The sequence below is a fragment of the Geotrypetes seraphini genome, chromosome 8 (assembly GCF_902459505.1).
Source record: "Geotrypetes seraphini chromosome 8, aGeoSer1.1, whole genome shotgun sequence".
In the NCBI taxonomy this organism is placed as follows: domain Eukaryota; kingdom Metazoa; phylum Chordata; class Amphibia; order Gymnophiona; family Dermophiidae; genus Geotrypetes; species Geotrypetes seraphini.
This window is the reverse complement of record NC_047091.1, coordinates 102,246,133-102,266,184: the sequence shown is the minus strand read 5'-3', so window position 1 is coordinate 102,266,184 and position 20,052 is coordinate 102,246,133. Positions and strand designations below refer to the sequence as shown.

Here is a 20,052-nt window from a genome sequence, read left to right as displayed (position 1 = left end):
CATGCTATCTGTTTGCTCTTTCCTTCTTTAATATATGGAATACATCTGTTCTGGGCTTCTGTGGTGGTATTTTTAAGCAACGATCATTCCTGAGTTAAAGTCCTAACTAAAGAATGGCATGTAGACAAATTTTCCCCATTCCTGTGGGATCTCTCTATCCCCATCCTGTCCCCATGAGCTCTGTCCCTGCCCCATTCCTGCAAGCTGTGTCCTCATCTGTACAAGCCTCAAACACTTTAAAAGTCATGTGTGTTCGAGGCTTGTATGATTAAGGCAGAGCTTACAGGATGGGGATGGGACAGGGATATTGAGATCCCACTGATCCTTCTAGCTTCTTTTTAACCATTTTCCTCATTTTATAATAGTTGCCTGTTTTGAAAATTAAATGCTCCAGATAATCAGTTCAAATTTGATCATGTTATGATCAGTGTTTCCCAGCAGACCCATCACCATTATCTCTCGTACTATGCCATTTATTCCACTAAAGGCTAGATCTATAATAGATTCCCCCCATCTTGTCAGTTCCTGGACCAAAAAGCTCTGTTCTGCAGGAAACTGTTCTTCAAGTTTTCGGAAACTGGTGTCGTGCTTCGAACGGTACCTTCCCTGTTACAAAGGTAGTTTTCACCTAAACCAGGAAGTTCGTCTCTTGCCATTTTTTTCCTCTGGGGCAAAGAAGGAAGACAAGATCCTGAAGTACCTGGACATCCAAAGAGTTCTTTGAGGAAGGAGATCGAGAGGGCTTTAAACTGAAGAGAGGGGGAAAGCTGACAGCAGATCTGATGTTGACGCTTCGGACAACAGCATCCAGAACAGATGCTGAACGGGCTGACTGCAGGGAGGAAACAGAGGGACCGGAAGATCTACAGATCAGACAGCGAGGGAATCATCAGGTAAAGGGAGCTTGCTGGGAGAAGACTAAGGGGCATGGGGACACAGGGGGACTGGGTGGCATAAGGGCGAAAGTCGAGGGTAATATAGAAGCACCACAAGGCAAGGGGGATCAAACAGAGGCTCAAGGGATGACAGCCCAGGAGGGGGCCGGTAGGGCTAAAAATCCCAGAGGAAAAGCGGGAAAGTGGGGTGGCAGGAATGTGGGGAAGCTGAAAGCTAAGAGGGTAAAGGCTGAGGGTAAAGCAGAAACACAGAGAGCGGGAAAACTGCCAGAAATCCAAGGGCAAGTGGACCAGGTAAATGCAGAAGTGGAAGAAAAACGACGGGACCTGCGGTGCTTATACGCAAATGCAAGAAGCCTCACGGCCAAGATGGGTGAACTAGAAGTCGTCGCCAAGGGGGAGGACCTGGATATAATTGGAATTGTAGAAACCTGGTGGACAGAGGAAAATCAATGGGATATAGCGCTGCCAGGGTACAAGCTCTATAGGAGGGACAGGACCCACAAAAAGGGGGGAGGCATAGCACTATATATAAAGGAATCTATCCACTCGGTCGGAATGGATATGGCAACGAAGGCAGAGGGGCTGGAATCGCTGTGGGTCAAATTACCGGGAAACAAGGGTGCGAGCATAAAACTGGGGCTGTACTTTCGACCACCTGGTACGCCAGAGGGAGTCGGACACGACTTGGGAAGCGGAATTGAGACAGGAGTGCAGGACTGGAAGTGTAACAGTGATGGGGGACTTCAACTACCCAGGGATAGACTGGAGTACGGGTCACTCCAACTGCACTAGGGAGACAGGATTTGTAGAAGCTGTGAAGGACTGCTTCATGGAGCAACTAGTCAAAGAACCGACGCGAGGGGGTACTACTCTTGACCTCATCCTAAACGGATTAGGGGGGCCTGCAAGAGGGGTAGAAGTGGGAGGACCACTAGGCAACAGTGATCACAACACGATCAGATTCACATTAGAAAGAGGGACACCCATAGTTAGGAGGACCGCAACAACTGCGCTGAACTTCAAGAAAGGGAACTACGCTGCTATGAGGGAAATGGTGGGGAGGAAGCTCAGAAACATCTTTAGGATGGAGACTGTGGGAAGCGCCTGGACCCTATTTAGGGACACCCTGCAGGAAGCACAGAGAATGTACGTCCCCAATTTCAGGAAAGGCTGCAAGAACAAGCGATCAAAGGACCCGGTTTGGATGTCAATAGAAGTAAAGAGGGCGATAAAGGACAAAAAAGTATCTTTCCGGAGATGGAAAGAGGACCCAACAGAGGAAAATTGCCAGGCGCACAGGAAATGCCAAAAGGAATGCCACCGGGAGGTTAGAAAAGCAAAAGAGAAATACGAAGAGGGGCTGGCCAAGGAGGCGAAAAACTTCAAGGCATTCTTCAGTTACGTTAAGGGGAAGCGACCAGCGAGAGAGGAGGTAGGGCCGTTGGACGATGGGGACAGGAAGGGAGTGATTAAGGAGGATAAAGAGGTAGCTGAGAGGTTGAACACGTTCTTCTCGTCGGTTTTCACGAGCGAAGACACATCTAATATACCGGACTCAGAGGAGCTCATGAGTGGGGAACAGGCTGAAAAATTAGAGCACATAGAGGTAAGTAGGGAGGATGTCCTCAAACAGATAGACAGGTTAAAATGCGGCAAATCACCGGGCCCGGACGGGATCCACCCAAGGGTGCTGAAAGAACTAAGACAGGAAATAGCGGGCACAATCCAACATGTTTGCAACCTATCCTTGAAAACTGGTGAGGTGCCAGAGGACTGGAAATTGGCAAATGTCACACCGATCTTCAAGAAGGGATCGAGGGGTGACCCCGGGAGCTACAGGCCGGTAAGCCTGACTTCAATAATAGGGAAGATGGTGGAAGCTATGATCAAGGACGGCATTTGCGAGCACATCGAGAGGAATGGCCTACTGAGAACAAGCCAGCACGGATTCTGTAAGGGAAGGTCGTGCCTAACGAACCTTCTGTACTTCTTTGAGGGAATAAGCAGTCGGATGGACAATGGGGAGCCCATAGACATCATTTACCTCGACTTTCAAAAGGCTTTCGACAAGGTGCCACATGAAAGGCTACTTAAGAAACTGTGGAGCCACGGGGTGGGAGGGGATGTGCACAGATGGATCAAGCACTGGCTGTCGGGTAGACTGCAGAGGGTTGGAGTAAAGGGCCAATATTCTGACTGGCGGGGAGTCACGAGCGGTGTGCCACAGGGATCGGTGCTGGGGCCTTTACTCTTTAACATATTCATCAATGACCTGGAAAAGGAGGCAAAGTGTGAGGTTATAAAATTCGCAGACGATACCAAAATGTGCGGCAGAGTTAGGACCAGGGAGGAGTGTGAGGACCTACAAAGGGACCTGGACAAGCTGGAAGACTGGGCAAACAAATGGCAAATGCGCTTCAACGTGGACAAATGCAAGGTCATGCATATAGGGAAAAAGAACCCGTTGTTCAACTACAAATTGGGTGGGGTATTGTTGGGAGATAGCAGACTCGAGAGAGACTTGGGTGTGCTGGTGGATGCATCACTGAAGCCATCTGCACAGTGCGCATCAGCCTCGAAAAAAGCCAACAGGATGCTGGGCATCATAAAGAAGGGCATAACAACCAGAACACGGGAAGTCATCATGCCATTGTATCGAGCGATGGTGCGTCCGCATCTGGAATACTGCGTTCAGTATTGGTCGCCGCACCTCAAGAAGGACATGGCGGTACTTGAGAGAGTCCAAAGGAGAGCAACAAAAATGGTAAAAGGGCTGGAACACTGCTCATACGCCGAGAGGCTGGATAGGCTGGGGCTCTTCTCTCTGGAGAAAAGGAGACTCAGGGGAGATATGATAGAGACCTTCAAGATCATGAGCGGCATAGAGAGGGTGGATAGGGACAGATTCTTCAGACTGAAGGGGACAGCAAATACGAGGGGGCATTCTGAGAAACTGAAGGGAGACAGGTTCAAAACAAATGCAAGGAAGTTCTTTTTCACCCAAAGGGTCGTGGACACTTGGAATGCCCTACCGGAGGAAGTGATCAGGCAGAGTACGGTACAGGGATTCAAGCAGGGATTGGATGGATTCCTGAGGGATAGAGGGATCGTGGGGTACTGAGTAAACCAACCTGGTCGTGCATGTGCAAGACCGGAGGGCTAGGACTTCGATAGGAGGGCAGAACTTAAATGGGAAACTAAGGTGGCAGGGGAGCCCCTTCTGATGATTCAGACAGGCCTTGACCTGTTTTTGGCCGCCGCGGGAGCGGACTGCTGGGCAGGATGGACCTGTGGTCTGACCCGGCAGAGGCACTGCTTATGTTCTTATGTTCTTTGTTATTTAGAGAAGACAAATGAGTTTCGCCTGTTGGATCATCTCTTTGTGCTCCTGGATGCAGCATGACAAGGATGGTCAGTATCAAAGGGGACCGTTTCAAGATGGATTCGACTGGCAATTTTTTCTGCCTATATCGGGAACGGAAAATAGTCTCCTGTGGGAGTAAAGGCACACTCCACCAGAGGGGTGGTGTCATCTTGGGCAAAGACTAGAGCTCTCTCACCTGAAGAAATTTGTAGGGCAGCCATGTGGTCTCGCCTCCCCACTTTTACCAAGTTTTACAGGGTGGATATAGCAGCCAGAAGTGATGTAGAGTTGGGTTCTGTGGTACTGGCAGCTGGCTCACTTGTCCATCCCTGGGGACTGCTTTGCTATGTCCTGTTGATCAAGACTTATATTCCTGTTGCATTAGAATGAAAGATTAGGTTCTTACCTTTGCTAATCTTTCTTGTAAACAGGAGTATGAGTCTTGACACTCACTCTTGTCTGTTTGTTATCCTGCTTTCTATCTTGGATATGTCTGGAGGGTCAGATGTCTTGTTTACTTCCACTATCCCTTACGGTCAAGGATGAGAAGAATTTATTACAATAGTGTAAGATTATAAATTGATTAATTCTTGAATTGCTGGGGCAGGTTGCACACAAGTTTCATTTCACCTCAATTTGCATTGCAAAATGTTTTAATTAATGCTGTTTTTGTTGAGCAAAATAGAATTGTGTTAACTTGGGGAGAATCCCTGTGTCCTTCTCTTTTTGTATCCACTCTAGGGATGACTCACTGCTTTGATACAGACTAAGGAAATTTAGTACAGCCCAGAGTGAGAGGAGAGGAGCTGGAGAATATTTAAATTAGGTTCTACAGACTTCACAGTAAAGGAGGGTGAATACTCATTAGTCAAGGCTGATATTCCTGTTTACAAGAAAGAAGATTAGCAAAAGTAAGAACCTAATCTTCCATTCCAGTCCCATCTCTATTCACTTTGTTCCTTGTGCCCAACTAAAGATTCATGAGCGTTTTGAGACTCTGTAACATGTGACTTGCTTGTTTGGTTGTATTGGCAATGCTTTAAAGACTAGATAATGCTGAAATATATACTTTCATCACTGTGGTGCCTTTATGGTTATGTGCATGACTTAAGTCCTGAATTCTGATCACTGCTGGCATAATGATTCCTTTTACCTTTCTAGATGGCAAACCTGAGTGCCAAGGACAGCACATACACGTTAAAAGACTGTTTATATAAAGATGTACAGAAGGACTGGCCAGGATACACTGAAGGAGATCAGCAGTCGCTGAAAAGGATACTTGTTCGGTAAATATTCCCTTTTTTTCAATGGTAACAGTGAGGTGCTCATGATATATCAATGAAGCAAATCTCGAAGATGCATGGGGTTTGGAAATATCACTTACTGATGCCCATGTATCATCCTGCTGCTGACAAAGAATACAGATCCCCCTACATCAGGATGGTACAAGCAACCGTCGGCTAGAGGCTAAGGAGAGGTTGGAGGTGCTGATAAAATGCTGGAAGGCTGCTAATTCTGCTTACCAGCTTGGCACCTGTTGGAATGCAACAAGACCTTTTGGAGTTCAGTCATTATATAGTATCTTTTAAGAAGAGAGAACCTGATGAAGCTGAAATTCCATATTATATGCTCCTGTAGATACACTGACTTCATAGCAGTAGTTCTAGGATCAAATAGGAGGAGACACCCCTTCAACTATGATGTACATAATTAAGTGGCTATTTAATGAGTTCCCTCTCTGGGCCTTATTCTACCTTGAAACGAGAGCAGGTCAAATCTGATTTCAGCTTCGAAAATTAGATGCCTGGGAAGGGATATGATAAAAAGTTAATAAAATAAGTGGGGTAGAATGAATAAATTGGGAATGGTTGGTTTAACCTGGAAACATCACAAAAATAAGAGGAAATTCTATGAAACTGACCAACAGATTACAAACAAATCAGAAAAAAAACCCATTTTTTTCCATTTAGCATGAAATAAAGCTGTGGAATCTGTTGGTGGATGATGTACTCAAGGTAACCAAAATAGTAAGATTCAGTAGAGGATTTGATAGGTTTCTGGAGGAAAGGTCCATAAATTACTAGTCCGTTAAGACTTTGGAGAACCATTCTTCATTCCTTAAAATTAACTATAGGAAATAGATCTACTTTATGGGATCTTAAGGTACTTGTGACTTGGACAGGTCTTGGTCTGACTCAGTCTGCCTTTCTGTTCTTATGACTTACAGGATTATCTTTGTAATATTATACTTGTGAATAAAGCCAGGTGAAATGACTTCAAGCCCAGCCTCAGTAATATTTTGTTCCTAGTTCTAGTGATGTTACCAGCATGCTTAATATAAGAGTATAGGAAGTGCTATGCTACATCACACCAGTGGTTGATGAAGCCCAGCATTTGATCTGGCCAAGTCAAGTCATTTGGCAATGTCTGGTAGAACATAATGGGGATATTCTATTTCTTGTTGCTTTGGGGGGGCAGGGGGCATGGTGCAGTTTGGAAGGAAGATAATGTCTCCAAATGGGATGGGTTTCTACATTTAAACCAAAAAAACAGATAGCTTGCAAACTCGTACAACCAGTGTGTACACGCATCTAGAAAAGTGGAATTTGTATACAAACTTCACTATTCTTTTTTTTTTTTTTTTAGTTTTGTACATAGTTTTGTACCCAGAGTATGTGGAATAAGATCTTATTCTCTAAGTTAACTATTAATGCTTGGTGTATCACTACAGCAATAGAGCTTCCTTCTGCAGTTTATAGAATATACAAATGTATAGGCAACTTATTCAGACATAGGCAGGGGAATGAAAATAGATCACTAGGTCTATAGTCCTGCCAATATTTTGCCCAACATAGCATCAGCAACTAGAGAGCTTTGAATAAGGTCAGAGATTGATGAAAGTGGAAGCTATGCCCACATGCAGCTACATGCTATGCAAATTCTGCTATTATTTAATTTAGGAACACAGAGTGTACACATAATACTTAGACATGTAAGTATACCCTTATCCCATAAGTGCTAGTATTGTGTAATTTTTAGCATACAAATGGAATTTACATTTAGGCACAAAGATATAGAATGAGAGGGTATATGTATAATCGTTCTCTGAGGCCCATTTCTCCTTTGTACAGGGCATGTACAGCCTCAGTCTTAGAAGTTACCTCATGGGCATGACATTTTCTTCATATATCTAGTTTTTCAAGATCTTTAAGAAGCTAGTCTATTCCAAAGCTGTATGGGAATTTTCAGCTGATGAATAGTTTTATATTTCATTCCATGCTAACACATTTCAATATCAATTTTAGCGTCATGTAATATTTTTTACGGCTCATATTTGTCCTTTCCAGAAAGCATTTCTATCTCGGTGGTCACCAGAATTGGACTCCCTGCAGATGCCTCTCCTGTGGACACCGGTAGCCAGGGCCATGCCTTTCCTAATATTCAGCTGAATAATTGTGACAGTGGATGCCAGCCTGTTTGGCTGGGGTGGGGGGAGCTCACTGGAACGGACACCTGAGCCAGAGGTATTGGTCGGTCTCCCATGGATAGTGGTCAATAAACAGATTACAACTTTGAGCAATTTTTTTGATGTTGCAGACTATGGAAGAGTCTGGAGGGACAAGCAGTTTGAGTCTTCTGGGACAATGCTGCAGTGGTGGCGTATGTCAATTTCCAAAGAGGCACCAAGAGTGCGCAGCTGAATCTGGAAGCTCGCTTACTGCTCAGGCTCTCTCAGCTATAGAAATTATCCGAGTGGCTATGCAGATAGCCGGACCAACTTCATCCACTCAATATAATAATACACCGGCTATATATCACATCCCCATATTAATAAAAGGATGGTTATAAGAAAATATTTTGATACTCAATCCTCAGAGGGAAAATGTACCCGTTGGCTCAAGTGTACAAAATACACTGAACCCACTCTTCACGGTATCTCATAGGATCAAAATATATCATATTATGCAAAATATTTATTAGGTTTTCTTTATAATAAATAAATATGAACTTGTACTTAGCTTATAAAGTTCTTTCTTTGTTTGAACTTATTTAAAATAGGAGCGCCTCCACCAACATGACCATGTTTCATGTACTTTCCTCAGGGTCGAGGCTCCCTTATTAATTATATTCTTGTGAGATTCGCTCCTCTCAATGTGAAATCTTTCATTTCACAAAAAATGAAAGATTTCACATCGAGAGGAGCGAATCTCACAAGAATATAATTAATAAGGGAGCCTCGACCCTGAGGAAAGTACATGAAACATGGTCATGTTGGTGGAGGCGCTCCTATTTTAAATAAGTTCAAACAAAGAAAGAACTTTATAAGCTAAGTACAAGTTCATATTTATTTATTTCCTTGCAAAAATACATTCCTGAACGTAAGGTCCCTCTTTTCCAACAGCAAATTTCCAGTCTGCTCCAACTTCGGAAATTCATGGTACGCTCCATTTATGACTCATTTGAGCTGACCTCTAGAGCATCTGCCATGGCTGTTGCCATGCGGCGTCTGGCCTGGCTGAGAGTTTCTGACATTAACCACCAAGACCGCCTGGCTAATGCACCTTGTCTTGGTGACGAACTTTTCGTGGAGTCCCTGGACTCAACCACCCAGAAACTCTCAGCGCACGAGACTAGGTGGGACACTCTGGTCAAACCTAAAAAGACTCCGCCTGCTCGCCCCTACAGACAGCAGTCCTCCTACCAACGCAGGTTCTCGGCCAGACCTCTCAACCCGCCTCAGCAGCAGCCTCACCGTCCTTGTCACCAGCATCAACCTCAGGCTCGTTCCCAGTCTCATCAGCCTGCCAAGCCTCTCCTTCCGTCAAAACCATCTCAACCCTTTTGACTCCTTTCTCCAGGGCATAGCCAGTCTCCCACCATCATTGCCTCTTCCTCAGCCTATCGGAGGATGCCTCCAACTCTTCCTCAGCCGTTGGGAGGTCATCACATCAGACCAATGGGTCCTCAACATCATTCACCACGGCTACTCTCTCAACTTCCAGACTCTTCCACCAGACAATCCTCCCATAGAGTCTGCTTCCCACTCCTCCCAATCCCCCCTCCTCCTGAAGGAGGTCCACTCCCTCCTTCTTCTCAACGCCATCGAAGAGGTACCATCAGACCAAAGGGGTCAGGGATTCTACTCCCGCTACTTCCTGGTTCCCAAGAAGACAGGAGACCTCCGTCCCATCCTCGATCTCCGGGACCTCAACAAGTGACTGGTCAAGGAAAAGTTCAGAATGCTCTCCCTTGCCACGCTTTACCCTCTTCTCTCTCAACACGACTGGCTATGTTTCCTAGACCTCAAAGAGGCCTACACTCACATTCCAATCAATCTGACTTCACGTCGCTACCTCCGATTTCAGATACAGCACCGTCACTATCAGTACAAAGTGCTACCCTTTGGCCTCGCATCATCCCCCAGGGTGTTCACCAAGTGCCTTATTGTGGTGGCGGCCTTCCTCAGGTCTCACAACCTCCAGGTGTTCCCCTACTTGGACGATTGGTTGGTGAAAGCACCTACGTCTCCACTTGTGCTGCAAGCCACTCAACACACCATCTATTTCCTCCATCTCCTGGGGTTCGAGATCAACTACCCCAAGTCGCATCTGCTTCCCACACAGCGACTTCAGTTCATTGGAGCAGTTCTCGACACCACTCTGATGAGGGCGTTTCTCCCCTCCGACCGACAACGGACCCTGCTCCACCTCTGTCGTCAGGTGCTCCTTCATCACTCCATCCCAGCTCGGCAGATGATGGTCCTCCTGGGCCACGTGGCCTCGACGGTCCATGTGCTTCCTCTGGCGCGACTCCACCTCAGGACACCTCAATGGACTCTAGCCAACCAATGGTCACAGACCACGGATCCTCTTTCTCATCCCATCTCTGTGACATCGTCTCTTCAGCAATCTCTTCAATGGTGGTTGAACTCCTCCAATCTTTCCAGGGGTCTACTCTTTCATCTACCCCCTCACTCCATGATCATAACCACAGATGCCTCCCCCTATGCGTGGGGAGCTCACCTGGGAGATCTTCGCACCCAGGGACTCTGGACCCCTCAGGAGCGTCAACACATCAATTTCCTGGAACTCAGGGCCATGTTCTATGCTCTCAGGGCCTTCCAGCACCTTCTCTGCCCACAGGTTCTTCTCCTGTGCACAGACAACCAAGTCGCCATGTACTGCATAAACAAACAAGGCGGCACCGGATCTCCCCTCCTTTGTCAGGAGGTCATCCGCATCTGGAACTGGGCCACGGCCCACAGTGTCTTCCTCAAGGCTGTCTACATCGAGGGAGAACAGAACTCCCTGGCCGACAATCTCAGCCGCATCCTTCAACCTCACGAGTGGACTCTGGATCCTCCCACGCTCCGCTCCATCTTTGCTCGCTGGGGCACTCCGCAGGTGGACCTCTTTGCAGCTCCTCACAACCATCAGCTGCCCCAGTTCTGTTCCAGACTCTTCTCTCCTCACCGTCTGGCCCCGGATGCATTCCTGCTCGATTGGACGGATCGGTTCCTCTATGCCTTTCCTCCACTGCCTCTGATGTTGCGGACGTTATTCAAACTCTGCAGAGACAGAGCCACCATGATTCTCATCGCCCCTCGGTGGCCTCGCCAACACTCGTTCTCCCTCCTGCTCCAACTGAGCTCCAGAGAGCCCATTCCTCTTCCTGTGTTTCCTACTCTACTTACACAGCAACATCAGTCGCTACTGCATCCCAATCTGTCCTCGCTCCACCTGACAGTTTCTCTCGGCCTGACCTCTCCAGAGAATCTGTCTCAGTCTGTCCGTCAAATTTTGAATGCCTCCAGGAAACCGGCCACCCTCCAATGTTACCATCAGAAGTGGACCCGGTTCTCCTCTTGGTGTCTCCTACATCACCACGATCCCACCTCATTGGCGGTGGAAACTGTATTGGACTATTTGCTCTCTCTGTCCGACGCTGGCCTCAAGTCTACCTCAATCAGAGTCCACCTCAGTGCCATCACTGCGTTTCATGAGCCTATCCTCGGAAAACCGCTCACGGCTCATCCCCTGGTTTCCCGGTTCATGAGAGGCCTCTTCAACATCAAACCACCTCTGAAGCCTCCTCCAGTCGTCTGGGACCTGAATGTGGTTTATCAGCCCTCATGAAACCTCCTTTTGAGCCTCTTGCCACAACTCCGCTCAAATTTCTTACATGGAAGGTGCTTTTCCTCATTGCCATCACCTCTGCCAGGAGGGTTAGTGAACTGCATGCACTGGTTGCCGACCCACCTTTCACTGTTTTTCACCATGACAAGGTGGTTCTGCGTACCCATCCTAAATTCCTTCCCAAGGTGGACTCGGAATTTCACTTCAACCAGTCCATTGTGTTGCCTGTCTTTTTCCCTAAGCCCCATTCTCATCCTGGGGAACAGGCATTGCACACGCTGGACTGTAAGCGTGCCCTTGCTTACTACCTTAACCATACCAGGGCTCACCGCTCGTCTCCTCAGCTCTTTTTGTCCTTCGACCCTAACCGTTTGGGTCGTCCTTTCTCTAAATGGACGCTTTCCAACTGGCTTGCTGCCTGTATTGCATTCTGTTATGCTCGGGCCGGTCTCTCACTGGAAGGTGCTGTCACGGCCCACAGGGTCAGAGCTATGGCTGCTTCTGTGGCTTTCCTCCGTTCCACGCCCATCGAGGAAATCTGCAAGGCTGCCACTTGGTCCTCAGTTCACACGTTCACTACTCACTACTGTCTGGATACCTTCTCCAGACGGGATGGACACTTCGGCCAATCTGTGTTACACAATTTATTTTCCTAATGGCCAACCATCCCCCCTCCCTCTCTGTTAGCTTGGAGGTTACTCATACGTTAAGAATATGCTGCCTGCTTGTCCTGGGATAAAGCACAGTTACTTACCGTAACAGGTGTTATCCAGGGACAGCAGGCAGATATTCTTACGTCCCACCCTCCTCCCCGGGTTGGCTTCTTAGCTGGCTTATCTTAACTGGGGACCACGCGCTCCTCCATCGGGCGGGAAGGCACCCACGCATGCGCAGTGCAGCCAACTAGAACTTTCTAGTTAAAAATGTCCGTACCGGGGCTCCGTCGGTGACATCACCCATACGTTAAGAATATCTGCCTGCTGTCCCTGGATAACACCTGTTACGGTAAGTAACTGTGCTTTCTGGATTAACTGCTGCATCCACAGTATGCGGATCTAGTGTGGCTACAACGGGACAGATGTCTCCAGGCTGCGTTACTTCCAGCACTTCTGTTACAAGGACCATTTGTCCTGGAGGATCTAGAGCGCTTTGGCCTTATGGCATGGCTCTTAAGCACGCAGCCTTAGCACAGAAAGGAGATTCAGAGGTAGTTATAACTACTCTTCTATGATCCAAGAAGCCATTGACTGTTGTGGCTTATGTTAAGTATTGGAAGACCTTTCAGCGCTGGTGTATGGATCAGATGGTGCAGCCATACACTGCTCCCATATCTGTAATCTTGTCATTCCTACAGGATGGCCTTGAAAAGGGCCTGGCTGTTGGTCCTCTTAAGGTGCAGTTGGGCGAGTCTCTCATGCCTTAGAGCTTGAGTAGAGAAGGAATCCTTAGTTTCCCATCCTGATATAACCAGAAGGGAGTGATGTGGCAGCATCCTCCTGTACGATGACCATTCCCTACATGGGATCTTAATATTGTTTTGCGGGCCCTCTATAAAGCCCCATATGAACCCTTACTATATATGTCCCTGTTGGATCTTATGGTCTAGACCAGGGGTGTTGAACTCAAATCATGTAAGGGGCCAAAATCTAAAACATAGGCTAAGTCGCGAGCCAGATTTTTTTTATTAAGATACTTGCCTCCTCCTTAACGCGTAGTACGGGTTTTAGTGCCGGCAGCGGTGGTAACTTCTCCGGCGCTCATAGAATTCCTATGAGCTTCAGAGCAGTTACCACTGCTTCCGGCACTAAAACCCATGCTACACGTTAGTAAAGGAGAGGGTTAGTCTTATTAGAAGTATAGGGATACAACCTCTCCAGCCACATGCCAGCTCTGTGGTATAAACAAAATAAAAAAGACTTTTCCTCTCTCTTTTAGGTCCTAGTTCACGCTTGCTGTCTAACACCTGCTCTGACAGGATACATATTTCAAATCTGACGTATTGTAATCACAAAATAGAAAATAAAATTATTTTTTCTACCTTTTGTTGTTTGGCCATTTTGCTTTTCCATCATCATAGTCCCAGCTTCTCTTTCTGCTTCTTGTCTGTCTTCTACTAATTTTCTTTCCAGTGTCTGCTGTCCATTTGTTCTCCTCTTCTCTCTTCCATTCTCTCCTTATGCCAGTCTTCAACATATTGATTTTCTCATTCAGCTTTCTTAACTTTTTCTTTTGCCTCTGTCCACTCAAATCTTGCCCTCTTTTTTGCCTTTCTTTTTAAATTTTCAGCTACCTCTCAATTCTCCATCTCCTCTCAGTCCCTAGCTCTCCCATTTCCTATCTCACTCCTTTCCCAGCCTCCTATTTCCTTCTATCTACTCCCCATTGCCATATCTCTCCTCCTCCCCTTGGTCCAACATTTTGTTCCCTCTCTTTTCTGTTGTTCTTCCCTCTCCCCTTGATGCTGAACAGTAAGATGGAAGGAAAAAAAAAGAGATGCTGCATCTCTCTCTCCCTTCTATCCCCAAGCCTAACAATTCTGCATCCCATCTCTCCCCCTATTTGCCTGCTTCCCTCCACCTCCCCAGGTCCACCATTTCTCCCTTTCTCTTCCCAACAGTATTCCCTTCAAGTTTCTCTCTTTCTCTTCCTCCACATCACCCCAGGTCCAACCTTTCTCCCTTCATCTCTCTCTCCTCACAGCCCAGCATGTCTTCCCTCCCGTGCCGGTCCGATGTTGCCATCAAGCTGAAAAATCTGCTGGCCTTGGCAGTGATTCAGCAACGTTGTCCGCGGCTCCCCTTCCCACTTTCTGTCTGCTGTGGTCTATCTCCATTGAGCTTGACTTCTTGTTTCTGCCCGGTGGACAGCGGCAGATGGAAAGCAGGAAGTGGAACCATGGACAACATTGTTGAATTGCTGCCGAGGCTGGCAGATTTTTCAGCCTGACGACGACATCTGACCAGTGCGGGAGGGAAGACATGTTGGGCTATGAAAAAGGGAAGTTCGGGAGCACTGCCACAGGCCACATAAAATGGCCAGGCAGGCCAGATTCGGCCCGCAGGCACATGTGGTCTAGACGGTTTTCCTGGTGACAGTCACATTTGCGAGAAGGGTTTAGGAGCTCCAGGCTCTATCATGCAGTGATCCCTTCCTCAGTTACAGAGGCAGGCATGTCTCTACACACAGTGCTATCCTTTTTACCAGAAGTGGTCTCAGCCTTCCATGTAAATCAAGAAGTCCAGCCTCCGGCATTCTATGCCACAGGCATAAAGAAAAAGGATAAAGAGTTGACGTTACTGAGCATGAGGAGAATTCTCTTCTGTTGTCTCGAGGTGACAAATTAATTTCATCTTTCAGATCATCTATTAGTTAATCATCCTTAGCAAATGGGGAAAGCCTGCCTCGAAGGCATCCATCTCCAGATGGATTTGCATGGCTATCTCATCTGCGTACATTGGCTGTGTTAAACAGCTGCTAATTTCTTTGAAATTACGTTCCACCAGAGGTATGGCCTCTTCATGGATAGAATCCCATGCAGATCCACTTGAGGAGATCTGTAGAGTAGCTACATGGTCTACCCTCCATACGTTTACAAAGTTTTACATAGTGGAAATGGTAGCACAAATGGACACCACTTTTGAGTGTTCGCAACAGCTCATCTGCCCCACCCTAGACTTAGAGGACTACTTTGGTACATCCCACTTGTTAAGCCTACTGTACCCTTTGCACTAGAAGGGAAGATTAGGTTCTTACCTTGATAATCTTCTTTCTACTAGAAGGGTACAGAAGGCTTGATGGCCTGCCCTGTCAAATGTTAAGTTAGCCTGCTTTCTGACTCGGACACATATAGGTGTCTCCAGATGCTCATCTTTGAATGACCAAGAGAGAACCAAGATGCTTAATAGCCTTCTGTTAAACAAGTAAGAAGAGTTATCCATTAGTACTGTAGTGAAACATTTGGGAGAGGCTATAGGAGCTGCATAAATGTTAATGCTGGTTGCACTCAGATAGAGGTGGCATGTTTGACTTCACCTTTGTTTGACATGTATCCATTGGTTTCATTAATTCTTGTTGTAGAGCAGAAAAGACTTCAATCTGAGAGTTCCCTTGCCCTCCTTGTTCTTTCTCCTCCTTAGGGGGTTATCCATTGCTTTGGTATGAACTGATGAACTTAGGCACTGCCCAGTGACACAAGGAGGTGGAGTTGAAAAATGCAGATGATGGCCTTCTGCAAACCTTGCAGATGAAAGGAAGAAACCCATTTGTCAAGCCTTCTGTACCCTTCTACTAGAAAGAAGATTATTGTGGTAAGAACTTAATCTTCCCTTCCACCACTCCTGTTACTTCAGCTGTAATCACCATGACCAGTGTTGATTCTACTGCCAGTGGTGAAGGGCTGTCGTGCTCTGCCATCTTGCTTTCCAACTTGTGCCTCTTCTCTCGATCCTTCTGCAGAAATTTGGTTGGCATCACTCACTGATTTTAGTCTACTTTATCTTTTAATCTTCTCTAATTTCCAATGACTCTTTTTTTTTTGGGGGGGATAGGGTGTATTTTATCGCCTCAGGGCCTTCAGAACTCTATACAGGCCAAGGAATGACAAACTTCACATGATTTAGGGAGTGCTAAATAGTTTTTATAAAAGTAATGTTTTTTCTAAAATTCACTGTCAGTGTTGTCTTAGATGAAGAAACCACTTAATCCGATGGTGTCCAGAATGTTAAATTTTTGCAGTGCAGCTGAGCCAAAAATGTGCTGGATTGAGAAACTGCTGTAATAAATCCTTCAAATTACTTACTTGTATAAGGCTACCCAGTATTTGTATGTACTTAGTTAAGTAATGTAGTGGAGTTTTTGCATTTCTTCAGGGGTTACTAGAATATAGTACTTTTCAGGTTCGGAACACTTTTGGCCCAGACGGAGGAAGGTGAGGCAAAGAAAGTCATCAATTTGGTTCACTTCAGTGTGCATTTAGTTCTCTGCAAGCAATAAGTTTGACTCCTATTCATATCTCTGGGTGGGGATTCTGCTTTGCAGGAAACTCTGTCTGCCTCAGAATACAGCTGGTTTTCCTGCTGATGTTTCTCCCCCTAGTCCTCCAAAAGACAATGTGAATTCCTTATCTCCTCCCCAGGTAAGTGGTAAATTTTCAAGGCCACAAGTTACAGCGATTGCTCTTGATCAGATCTTGTGTATTTTAGATCTTTCTATGTAGTTTAAAATATCAAAGCCAATTTAATTCTCCAGGGTACAAGTTTAGCAGGATTTTTCATTTTGGGATATGTTTTTTTTAAATCTGTTCAGCCTTCTGTTTTTTGAGCAAATACTGGGAAAGTGCTGAAGAACCAATAAAAGATTGACTGATCATTTTCTGTTTCAATTAAAATAATGCCAAAAAATGATTTCAAATAAGGGTTAGGCATATCTCTTCTAACAAAATATGTAGGAACTAGAGAGAACCAACTATTCCTATCAAAAATAACTCTGTTGTACACTTATCATTTACAATGTGGACAAGTGAGTGATGATCAGTACTCTAGCCCACTCTGTTATAATACAATTCAAGTTATATTATTAGAGGAGGGGCCTCAGATCCCCGTGCGCTGCCAGCTAAACAGCTTATCAGCCACACTAGATAAGCTGTATAGCTGGCAGCGCACGGGGATCTGAGGCCCCTCCTCTAATAATATAACTTGAATTGTATTATAACAGATGGGCTAGAGTACTGATCATCACTCACTTGTCCACATTGTAAATGATAAAAGTGTACAACTGAGAGTTATTTTTGTTAGGCATATCTCTTCCCCATATTCACCCCATATTTCCAGCAGATAAAATTATACTGGTGCTGACTTTCCATATTTTTGTGAGCATAATTGTGCTCCCTACCTCCTATGTGTAAAAATAAAAATAAAATTAAAAATTATGAAAATCGTATTGCTTTTGTCTATACTGAGGTCTGTGTCATTGTTCACAGTTGGTCCTAAATATTTAGCTTTTTCTTAAATGCTTGTGTTCATTATTTATTTAAATTTACATAGATTTTTTTTTTTTTAGATAAAATAATGGTAACCATGCAGTTACTTTTCACCTCTTTATTTTTTAAAAGATTTTGTAATTTTACTCTGCTGGGTTCTCAATATAACATGTTTAATGTACAGCGCTGCATACCTCTAGCAGTGCTATAGATATAAGTAGTAGTAGAGTAGTAGTCCTCTTGACTCTTTTTTTCAGATCAGCTGCTGTAACTGAGAGTGAGAAAGATTATAACTATGTCCCTTAAATTGCACCTGAAGACCAGCAAATATAATAACCAGGCATTTACTTAAATTTAAATGTTAACTGATATTGAGCTTTTCCTCAATAAATATTTACCCAGTCCTTTGCCTGCTACGTTAAACATTAATTTCCTGGCAAAGGAAGCAGGAATCTAAAGCTGAAATGCACATTTTAGATCTTGTCACATCAGTTTGCTAGATGGCCGCATAGCCTTTATCATTATGTTCTCTGTTTCTCTATTTGCACATTGGCACACAATTTAGTTCTCAGTGTATGTAAATATCTCATTTCCTGTATTACAGGGCCATCTAGTGTTTATAAAATAACATTTTTTGGAAATATTACACAGTAAACTTAATGTTAAGACTTGCTATTTTCTTTCTTTCCTTTCAGAAACGACCCCAGCCTGCGGAATTTATTGATCCACTAGCTAACAAAAAACCTAGAATTTCTCATTTTACAAACAGAACTCAAATCACCTTCAATGGGAAACTGAACTTAAATGGGAAGGAGGCCTCTGTCCCTCCTCCAGCTGTGCAGACTGCTGGGGCTGAAACTGTCAGTTCTAGCTCCCACTTACCAGTGTTGGACACTTTGAGATCCTGTGACCCTCTATCAGACGTTAGCAACAATTCTGGCCGTAATGGCAGACTCTGTGAGAGCCAGGAGGCTATAGAGAAGCAAAGTCATCCTGTGCCAAAAAATTGTCCTCAAGTGACTGGGCAGAACTGTAGCTCACCCTGTGGAAAGCCAAAAAAAAAAATCCAAAAAACACAAAGAAAAGGAGAAAACCAAGGAAAGGAGAAATGAGATGATACATAAGGAAGAGAAACAAAACTGTGAATTAATCAAGAATTCGGTCTTAAGTAACAGTGCTCCACAGGATTCCAAAGGTATGAATACAGTTGGGGTGCAGTACTTGAAACTCAGAGGTGGTAACAGCTCTGTGAAATAGTTAAATGGATCTATTAAGGACCATCAGTTGTGTGTTCACATTACTATTTTAATTTAAAAAAATTATAATTGGTACTTGGCAAACAGCAGCAGCAGAGCATCTAGAATAGAGGTGTGCAACCTTTTGGCTTCCCTGGGCCGCATTGGCTGAAAAAAAATTTTCTGGGGCAGCACAAACGCTGCAACAAGACAAAGGAGGGAGCATGCAAGACGGTAAACACCCGGGGGCAACAGAGGAAAACACTGCATCGCCCATGACCGGGGCCGCACAAAATACTTCACGGGGCCACAGGTTGGACACCCCTGATCTAGGAGAACCTCTAGCAGAAGTGACAGGAAAACCTTTCATATGCTGAGAGATTGGAGAAACAGACTCTTTTCCCTGGAGAAGAGGAGACTTAGAGGGGATATGATAGAGACTTACAAGATCATGAAGGGCATAGAGAGAGTAGAGAGGGACAGATTCTTCAAACTTTCAAAAAATAAAAGAATAAGAGGGCATTTGGAAAAGTTGAAAGGGGACAGATTCAAAACGAATGCTAGGAAGTTCTTCTTTACCCAACGTGTGATGGACACCTGGAATGCGCTTCCAGAGGACGTGATAGGACAGAGTATGGTACTGGGGTTTAAGAAAGGATTGGACAATTTCCTGCTGTAAAAGGGGATAGAAAGGTATAAATAGAGGATTACTGCACAGGTCCTAGACCTGTTGGGCCGCCGCGTGAGTGGACTGCTGGGCACGATGGACCTCAGGTCTGACCCAGCGGAGGCATTGCTTATGTTCAGTCTGTGTTTTCATTTCATTTCATTACAGTGGAAAGAGTATCAGAATTTGAGTATCAGGCCTGCCATCACTGATTTCAAGAGTTCTGTGTGACTCTTTTTTTAATGGTAGTTGATTTATCCAAACAGACTCAATACCTAATTCCAATGAGAGATGTTCTGCTCTGTAGTTAAAAGTATGCAACAGACCTGGTATATTATTTCCCCTTTAAATCTTGTGGCGCTGTTCTAATTTATTTTGTATACTGTTATGCTACATTATTGGCATTAATGGTGACATTAGATTAAATACTTTTACAATTGGTTTTACTTTAGCAGAAACTTGTGAATCAGTGCTAGAAAACTTTGCTTTTAGAGAATTATTTTCAATAATGTGGGTTATTGGGCAAGGAACAGTAATTCTTGAATAAGAATATTAGAAAAGTTATATAAAGATTTCTATATAGAGGAAGTAATCTCATAAAGAACATAAGTGCCAAGCTGGGCTTGTTGTAACTAGCAGTCTTTATCTAGTAGTGGGCAGTCCAGTCACTTGGAAGTACAGTCGAACCTTGGTTTATTAGTAACGCGGTTTTCGAGTGTTTTGCAAGACGAACAAAACATTCTCGCAAACTGAGCGTTGACTCGATTTGCAAGT

At 45.0% G+C, this 20,052-nt stretch overlaps 1 protein-coding gene across 1 annotated transcript in view; it reads left to right on the top strand.

Moving 5' to 3' along the window:
- The window catches only part of ELL (elongation factor for RNA polymerase II), a 176,845-nt gene that overhangs the window by 123,825 nt on the left and 32,968 nt on the right, over positions 1-20,052 (top strand). The window contains 4 exon segments of the mRNA XM_033954987.1: positions 5,425-5,549; positions 16,437-16,533; positions 18,072-18,431; positions 18,433-18,571. Coding sequence (XP_033810878.1) covers positions 5,425-5,549; positions 16,437-16,533; positions 18,072-18,431; positions 18,433-18,571 — 721 coding nt within the window.